The 10,014-nt window shown below is 31.0% G+C and overlaps 1 protein-coding gene across 14 annotated transcripts in view; it reads right to left on the bottom strand.

The window, feature by feature from the left end:
- bru3 (CUGBP Elav-like family member bruno 3) overlaps positions 1–10,014 on the bottom strand; it is an 838,385-nt gene that overhangs the window by 18,892 nt on the left and 809,479 nt on the right. For 8 of the 14 annotated variants that reach the window (XM_074127777.1, XM_074127785.1, XM_074127783.1 and 5 more), the window contains 3 exons: positions 5,416–5,493; positions 1,242–1,415; positions 960–1,137 (listed from right to left, as the gene is read on the bottom strand). In XM_074127777.1, the coding sequence (XP_073983878.1) occupies positions 1,010–1,137; positions 1,242–1,415; positions 5,416–5,493 (380 nt within the window). In that variant the 3' untranslated portion in view covers positions 960–1,009. The remainder of the gene's footprint in view (positions 1–959; positions 1,138–1,241; positions 1,416–5,415; positions 5,494–10,014) is intronic. The other 6 variants (XM_074127773.1, XM_074127776.1, XM_074127779.1 and 3 more) reach the window with 3 other exon arrangements.

Here is a 10,014-nt window from a genome sequence, read left to right as displayed (position 1 = left end):
CAATAATTCTATTAAAATGGATATGTTTATACGAAATTTACAAAAATTATTTACCTAGTTTACAAAGTAATATTTTTTAAAATATTACAATCTGTAATGTAAATATTTTTAAGTAAAATATTGCTTTGTAAACTAGGTAAATAATTTTTGTAAATTTCGTATAAACATATCCATTTTAATAGAATTATTGTTAACAATCTGTACATATGTTCCACAGCCCTGAAGATGACCTAGTTCCTAGGTGGAAAGCTGGGCAGAATAAATGTATCATGTCTGAAACTGGCAACTATTAATTCTTCCGATTGTTATAAAGAATGTTAGAAACAAATGATGAGCTTGCCGACCGCTATCAGGAATGTGACATAATGGCTACCAAAAATAAAAATAAAAGAAAAGAAAACAACTAGGTTCCATCGAAAGAATGCCAGTTGAAAAGACGCCCAAAAATAATGAGATACAACAAGCTTGCAAGTCCAAGACTAAAAACAAGTCTTAAGACTTTCCCTTGCAGCAGAATGTTGAAGTTGACACCGTAGAAATGGGCGTGAAAAGAGCAAGATCGCCAGGAATGAACACCAGATTGTTTGGTGAGGCGAATTTCCTTCTAGGATTATTTTGGTAATGAGAAGTGAATTAGGAAATGTCCTCGATAAATGATTGATTCATCAGATTATGTTATTTTCGTTTTAAAGGCGCTACCAATCTAAGGTCATCGCAGCCCTGAAGCCTTCTCATTGCACTGCCAGTTTCAAAAACTGTGATCTCTCGTTGCAGGCAACATTGGACTACCAGGGAGCTGTAGGAGTGCTAGGAAGGAAAAATTTAAGGGCAGCCAACAGAATTCAAGCAAAGCATTCTTACCAGCAACACTGAACTAATCTCTGTCCTTACCATACAATTATTTTAATAGCTCCAAGTATACCCTAATTCTGTGTAACTTACAAAAAATATTTACTTACGTTTATATATATTTTTTAAAAATTTTAGCCGTTAAATTCTTGTTTTTAGTTCAATACGGACGGTTAGCATCCTTCGGTCGTTTTAGTTGTACTTTGAGCCGTTTCATACCAATTTGAAAACCATTCATTGCTTGAATCGCAGCTTGCGCGCTTGTAGGGTTATCAAAAGATACAAAACCTGGAAAACAAAAAAAAAATAAAAAGACAAGCTCATTAATGTGCACTTATAAAAAGTATTTCTGTCTTATTCTTAAAAAAAAAATTGAAAGAATATAAACTTACCAAAACATTTGCTCTGATTAGTCGCCCTATCGATGAACACTTTAGAACTGATAACATTTCCAAATGGTAGGAACATCTGCATCAGTTCAGCATCACCAAACTCTTGAGGCAGATGATAGATAAAGAGGTTGCATCCTTCTGGGCCAGAGATTGAGCAGCCTGGGAAACAGCACACTGAACTATCATTATAATGTGTGCCTTAATTTAAGACTAAACTTAATTGTCTAAAATTTTAATCAACTACTATTTAAGATATGGTGTCCAGAAATATGTGATTTGTAAGTAGGTATTAAAAAAAAAACAAAGAAATAAAAAGTAGAAAATCTATGAAGTCAAGATGAGTTACAGAACTTTAAAAAATCTCAAAATACATATTTTTAATTTACTTTCGACATTATTATTATTTTTATTATATACTAGAATAGTCTTTAATTATGAAAGTTTAATTTCTGAACATACCATCAATGTTCATAACACGCATTTAATGGTGTAATAAATGTTTAACAGTCAAAATTGTATTTATAATTTTTTACTCTGTTTTGATTTAAAACGTTTTTAATCAATCAAAATATTAAAAACAAACAGTGAAATCAGTTCATAGTTGCGATTGTTTTGTTGTAATTGAAAAATTTTTTGTATTATTTTAATTTTGTAATTGAATAAGCAGAAATATAAAATTAGAAAATTATGCGACGAAGATAGAAAAGACTAAGTTCGAATTTGAACAGAAAAGTTTTATATTCCGCTTCCGTGCCAGTTTAAAACTCTACCGAAATTAATTTAAAAAAAAATGAATAAAAGAAAAATATATAGCAAAACTTGAAACGCCAAGATATTTTTACTCTCTACAGAAGCAGTTTAATCGCTAAGTGAGTCTTTAAAGTGCCCGATTATTTATTGAAATGAAATTATTCATTTAAAAGAATCGATTAAAACGATAAACTCAATCATCCCCTAGGAAAATACCTTTATATTGTAAGGAATAAAAAATAGCCCATAGTTTTGTGGTGTGTAAACCTATTTCGTTACTTGAGCTCACAGAACCATTTTGTTAAAGGAGAACATGTAGCCATATAAACAGTAATGCGTTACGTTCTATTTGCGGTTGTCTTACAATAAAAATTACGGATAGTAAATGAAATGCTATGAGAGTTCAATAAGGATTGCTCTCTACAAGGATTGCGCCATAATTCTCTTAGGTAATCCTGCCAGGATAAAGTGTACTTTATTTTTAAAGATGTAACAAATTTAATGGCTCTTTTTTTTAGTTGGTCCATTTATTACCAAAAATAAACCAGAAGGCTGTTTTGGACTTTTGGTATTAACTGATCTAACCAGAATTTATAATTCTGTAAATTTAATAGTGCAGTAGCATTTATTAAATTGAATGAAAAATTTAGTTTTTCACTAATAAACTAATTTTAGTTAATTTTGTGATTAATAAAAACTTGTATTATTGAAAAGAAATAATCTATTTTGAAAAAATGTAGTAGACTTAATGTTGTAGTCTCATAATTTCTTTAATTACCCACTTAATTAACCCAAAATTTTATCTGGCAAAGAATTTGTTTATAGAAAAATCTGTTTTCACTTAATATCTCTCTAAATTTTTCCCCAAACTATTCTTGAGCTAAGGGTTAACTACAATCAGCTGCGATTGTTTTATTTTGCTTTATAGATTTCTAGCGAACTAATACCTATCCTAGTTTCTATGATCTGAATGCTGGTGGCATAACAACTCGATCGAACTGAGGCTGAAAAAGTTATTTTTAGGTTTCAACATGTCGAACTACGAGATGCTATATCCTATATGTTTATTGTGGGTTAATAATAATTTCTGTCTTTTATTACTTCAAACAAATTCAATCTGGACTTTGGGATCCGAAGAGTGCTGCAAGAAGAGACTTACTATCAAGGTGGCTTTGCAGTGGTTTTCTTTCATTGATTGGTAGCCTTGAAGCTAATAACTTGTATTTTATAATTGCAAAATACCTATTTCTGTTTAAACATTATTAAGGTAAATTATAATTTTACTTAGAGTTGAAAATCTTTTTGATTTTTGATTCTACGGAGCCCACATCTAATTATGGTTACCTATCTAAATCTACTATTTCGTTTACTAAAACGTCCTAGAATCATATCGTTCGCATTAGATCACCAAGATTAGCAAAGATCAATCGATAATCAAGCTAGAATTGGTTAGCTAAAACACATGCTAGGTGACTAGTTTGATTGTTGATTGATTTCATAATTAAAAATTTAAATTTGTTTACGCTTATTTTATTTACAGTAAAATTTAGTAGTCTAATTGTTTTAGTAAACGTGTTATTTTTAATCTAAACTAATATGTTACTTTATAAAATATATGATTTAAGGCGCATCAACATCTATAGTTATTGGCGCACGAAGTTTTTTTTCAGTGCACTGCAGGCCTTCGTTACAGGCAACACTGTCCATCACCGGACAGTGAGCTGTAAGAAGCTCCTAGGAAGAGAAAATCTAAGGGTCAGCTGCTGGATTCGAACCCGGGACCTCCGCGTGGGAGTCCAGTATGCTAACCGCATAGCTAATCCCTTCCCTCTTTATTTGTTACTATTTTTTAAAATATAATAAAATATTTACTAATAATATTACTTAGATATGTAAAACAAAAATAAATAAATAAAAAACATCGAATAATTTTAACACAAAATCCATGTGTACATATAAATATATAAATATATATACAAATACATACATACATATGTATTTACGTGTATATATGTATATATACTCACTCCAATAAAATCCACCTAACATTTATTATACATATTTATAAGATTGGCTAATAAAAAAATCACACTACCTTGCTACATAAATTACATATATACTTATGTATCTATATATAATATATTTTGTACATATATCGAAATGTTGACCAACATATGTACATATACATGTAATTTCGTATATATAGAGAAAGTGATAATACTAATTTTTCTGTTTTTTTGGTTATGATTTTTGTAATTATTTTTTTGACTTACCACCAAATTTTCTGTGGATATTTTTGATTATCAAATCTTAAAATTAGACGGTAGTGATTATTCTTTATTTTTCAAAAAAAAACATTAACACTGTTTTGCTAGGAAATAATCAGAGAGTTTATTGTAACAAAACAGGTATTTTGGAAAGCAATAATTATTTTTGAATAGCAGTTAGAAAACTTATGAATTTGAACTCTGTGCTCAGTGAGTTTAGCAATAAAATTATCTACGTTTGCTTCCCGTATAAGGGAAAGGGTCAGCAAAGGAAAGGTGGCCATTATTTCCGTTGCTTGGCAGGAAGTCCAAGATGTATTGGGAAAATAAACTGCTACCTACAAAGCAGTGGTTAGACCGATGTAAAGAAAAAGAAGTAAAGTAATTGCCTATTTTTTCAGGCAGGCTTTACGTCCAGCTACCAATTAGGTGACTTGGTCGGAGGCGACTAGCAAACATACTTTACTATAAAGGGTAAGACTGGGGAATCGAACCGAGTACCACACAATATCTATGGCGTCAAGGTTAGACCGATGTTGTAGAATAGACTGCACATCCTGGAGTTTGGCTGGTAGAATCAGCATCGTCTCTCTGCAGATGATGCAGAATATCATCCTCAGATTGATGACGTCTTTCTCCGATACACCCCATATTACGGACCTTCTCACTGCAGTGTAAAGTTACCACGGAGAAAATTTTCGACATTTAACAGACTAAGTAACAATTTGCCCCCAGAGATTGGAAATGGAATACTTGGTTATTGACAACAGGCATAGAATAGTGAAGAACATTGAAGTTGGAGATGTGGACCTCCCCCCAAATTATTGAAATTTTAAAGTGAAGGCCAAATCCATGAGCACAGAACTTTTTATCAAAGTTAAACATTCACATACTTGAAAAAGATAGGAATAAACAGATTTAAAAGTTAATTGCTTTCCATAAGAAAACAAAAACGTATAAGCTCTCAAATATTTACTTTACTTAAAATGCAATTAAGTGCAAGAACTTTAAAATACTTGCTTTAAGACTTGAATGAAACGTAACTGAGCTTAAGCAACAAGGGAAAAAAATATAAAAAAAAGAATTTTGTCTAATAAATTGATTTAAATAAAATTATAAAATTGTTGGCTTGTTTGTATTTAGTTATATATAGTTACCTTCTCTCTGAGTTGCAGCCACTGCCGCAATTGGTTGCGGTATAGCCTGTGCGAATTGTCCGTAAACCGCAGGATAGGCTGTAGAAACACCGTATACATGACATCAACATCGACATTGCATACATTTAAAGAGAGATAGACAGAGAAAAGGGCAGAAAAGAGAAATTTTGAGAATCAGAATTTGTTTTTTTTTTTTTTAATCAATAAAAGGAAAAACTAAAGTTAGAAGAAGCGAAACCAAAAATGTTTGTTAAAATATAATTTAAATTTCATTAAACAAAGCAAACAAATTAGATCTATTTATATTCAGCACACAGAAACCAAAAAAATATACAACATAAATGACATTCAAAACTATATTTACAAGTATTCTAAAATACTAGGTTATGAAGATGAAATAATTGCCTTTTTTTTGATTATTAAGAACTGTATCTACCAAATAATTATTCTAACTCGTCACTTAAATCTCCCATATTCAAACAACCGAAACTTTGTCATGATAAGCACTAATAAAACTTGTCTAAAAACAGATCCTTCTGCATTGAATTCACTTTAAGCACCTGTTACTTCCATACTTAAGATATTTACCATCATATTGTCGACAAATCTGATATCAATGCTATTCAGAACATCAACTACGAGGGTCGTTTGAAAAGTCCGTGCAAAAATAAAAACTACTTAATTTTTTGGGGTAAACCTTTTTTATTTTTCAACATAGTCTCCTTTTAGGCTTATACACTTCGTCCAACGCTGCTCTAGTTTGTTGATCCATTCCGAATAATAGGATTTGTCCAAGTCTGAAAAATAGCCATTCGTTTCTGCAATCACCTCCTCGTTTGAATAAAATCTTTTTCCCGCCAGCCATTTCTTCATATTGGGGAACAAATAGTAGTCCGAGGGAGCCAAGTTTGGTGAATAGGGGGGATGTGAAACGAGTTGGAACCCTATTTCCATTAATTTTGCGACCACAACTGCTGAGTTGTGAGCTGGTGCGTTGTTGTGATGGAAAAGGACTTTTTTGTGGGCCAATCGTGGGCGTTTTTCTTGCAGCTCGGTTTTCAAACGGTCCAATAACGATGAATAATATGCACCTTACCCTTTTCCAGATAGTCGATGAGGATTATTCCTTGCGAATCCCAAAAGACAGTCGCCATAATCTTTCCGGCCGAAGGAACGGTCTTCGCCTTTTTTTTGGCGCAGATTCCCCCTTGGTAACCCATTGTTTAGATTGTTCTTTGGTCTCAGGAGTGTAGTGATTTATCCATGTTTCATCCACAGTGACGAAACGACGCTTAAAGTCCTGCGGATTCTTCTGGAACAGCTGCAAACCGTCCATGCAACACTTCACACGATTTCGTTTTTGATCAAGCGTGAGCAATCGCGGCACCCATCTTGCGGATAGCTTTGTCATGAAAATTATCTTTCATCATGATTTATTCCAACTTATCTGTTTATCGTTACAATTTATTTTTCTTCAAAAAGTTTTCTATTTCTTGTCAAGTTTTCCATATTAAAGAAAAACTATTCATTTAAATTTTTACTTTCTCAAAAAAAAAAAAAAAAAAAAGGTAATAACGCGAGCGTATCGAAATTTCAATTTAGAGTTTTTACAAGAAACATCAGTTTCCAGATTCTCTGAGTCGAAAACAGAGCGTTTTAAAAATGAATAATCGAAAAGAAGTTGAAATATTATATCTGGTTTAGAATCCAACAATTAAAATGGTTCTTAAGATTGATATTACCAACATAACTTTTATTTGAAACAAATTTTCCCAAAAAATGTGATTAATGAGAATATCTGGGAGACAAGGGTTGGTAATAATTCCTCCGAAGTGCCATTATTATAAACCTAATTCTTCAAAAAATTTATCTCGCTAAAGTCCATGGATTTTTAAAGGAAATTCGAGACTGGAACTGCCACTCCATGGATTGTTCACTTCTTTTAGCTTTTCCTTAAACATTCATAAACATAGATCTATAAGTTTTAATTTAACCATTTTTCTAGCAAAAATTGTTTTAGAGCAGTTCTCATATTACACGCTTTTCTGTGAGGTTGAATTTCAGTGTAAAATGTATGGATTTAAAAAAACTGTCCAATGATGGTAAAAATAAAAATATGAATCAAATGATCAAATGTTTGGATTTTGAAATCAATTTTGTTTTTTTAGAAGCTTGAAAATAAATTTGTGTAAAGTCACAAAATATCTGGGAATCTTTTAAAAAGTATGCACTTCCAAACTAAAGACAGTATTCTTTTAAAACAATCAACGCTTTCCATCACCGAAAAGTAAGCTGGATATAGCTTCTAGGAAGAGAAAAATCTAAGGATTGACTGCTGGATTCGAACCCGGGACTTATATTTCATTCAGGATAAACCAATTTTGAACCTTCAATTACATTAGATTAAACCGTTTTGCATAAAATTTAAAGATTTTTTAAGCAAATTAAATCTTTTTCAATCAAGTAAAACAGTTTTTTAATTAAATTATTCAGTTTCTTTTTAAATCAAGGTAAAACTTATCTTCATTCAAATTATATTAAATATTACTATTAATAATTAATATAACTAGTGACTACTGTTAATTTAAATATTAAAATAATTTAATTCAAATAATTAAACAAGGCACAATTGTTTTTTTGATTAAAACATTCTTTTTATTAAAAAACAACGGCGTTAGCGAAGCGGTTCAGTCTGTCCTGTACGGTGCCGCACAATGTGCAGATGATTTTATAATAAAGAGAAATATAGGAGGCGCATATCCTAGGTGCAAAGGCTGTCTGCATTTCGGATCGCATCCTCCCACGAGAATAATTTTGGAGCCGGACGGTAGTTTTAGCGACGGATAGAACAACCCATCATTGATGTTGAGCTTTTAAAGCTATGTAAAGTGCGGCTGCTGAAGGTTAGTGAGCGGGTTACGCCTTGGTTAAGAAAGAGCTCTTTACTTTCAAGGGGAGACAGTTTGCCTGAGATAGTAAAGCATACCAGGGTATTTGGCTTGGAGACATGAAATTATGGTCGTTTCCTACTCAATTTATGTTCGACTTTTAATGTAAATATATGAATATTTTGAGCTGACCGTCATGGATAAGATAGATTGTTTGGGTGCGACTGATTGAAACTAAACGTCTAGTCATTCTTTGTCTGACAATACTTCTCTGACCCCCATCATTGATTAGTCAGTGTTACTAAGAATAAGATGCATAACGCAGTAAGGACTGGTACAGAATGAGATGAACAGTATGCCAGCGATCTGGTAACAAATAAACACAGTTGTTTCAGATGCCAAACTAAAGGCGATGACGAAGAACTAATTAACTAATTATCTATCCATAAAAAAAAAATTAAATTCCAATTTTTAAGGCACTCTGCTAATTAAAATTGTTGTAGCAGAAGAGATGGGATGCCCGCACGAACGTTTTTTCGTTTTTTACACTCAGCGTGTAAAGACATATTTTTATAAATTTAATCAAGAACAGAAATCTCCCTCTTTATAAAATTGTAATAAATTTAATTACATTATTAATTAATGTATTCGTTATTTAATAAAGTATTTTGTTAAAGGTAAGTAGCCAAGGGTGCATTAATAATGGAACTTGAGGCAGCAATAAACCTGAAATTAGTATCCATGTTTGTTAATACAATACTGTAATGAAATGGAATGTAAACTACATAGTAATGGCGCTATCTCTCTGTAAAGGTTTGTACTATTTATATGGTAAATTAATTGTTATCTTTGATATTACAGTGTAAATTGTTTTATTGTATAACATAAATATAGTTTGTTATCTCACGTTTATTACTTCAATAAATATTATAATAATTATTCAATAATAAATTTGTCGCCATTTTAAACAAAGTGTCTCAGTGGTCGGTCCCAGTGTTGGACAAAATAATGGCAAACATGGAACGTATCAATATCATGAATATCATCCTTTTTAGAAAATTTTAGATAAAATTTTGAAGGTGCCAATAAAAATATTGGAACTTTTGTAAAACATTTATATTTATCGTTATTAATACTGATTCTTTGTTAGCTCTCTCTCGTGGCCAGACAATCCTAAAACAATAATTTTTAATAAATAGAGTTAAATTTTTTAAAATATTTAGATTAAGAAACAAATTGGGAGATTCTATGCAGGAAATGTTTATAATTTCGCGTAAATTACAAAAAAATGGCAGTAATAGGTGCTTGAGGAGTGAATCTTAAATTTTATTAAGGCTTTAAAGTATGTAAAGTAATCTTAAGTAAGCTTTAAACAAGTAAGCATTTCAGTGCTTTGCTTAACAGTTTCATTTAATTAATAAAAAATGAGAATATTTATTTTGTTTAATGCTTAAATTTTTGTAGTAAATAGTAAATATTCAAAGAAAAATAATAAATTAAAAAGAAATTTATAATAAGTTAAAGTCAAAGATGGATGGATGATAATAATAATAATAAAAATAATAGTCAAGGATGGATAGATAATTTATTATTTTACAAAACTGCAAAAAGTAGTAATACAAATAAAAATTACACTCAAAATTACACAACACTTAGCAAAACCAGTTTTACAACAGAAAATGTGTAAAAACAAAATTAATAAAGTAATATT

Source organism: Rhodnius prolixus, unplaced genomic scaffold (genome assembly GCF_049639745.1).
Source record: "Rhodnius prolixus isolate KJV_2025 unplaced genomic scaffold, Rpr scaffold_9, whole genome shotgun sequence".
NCBI classification, from domain to species: Eukaryota; Metazoa; Arthropoda; class Insecta; order Hemiptera; family Reduviidae; genus Rhodnius; species Rhodnius prolixus.
The sequence above is the reverse complement of the archived record's forward strand: the minus strand, read 5'-3'. Positions and strand labels throughout refer to the sequence as shown.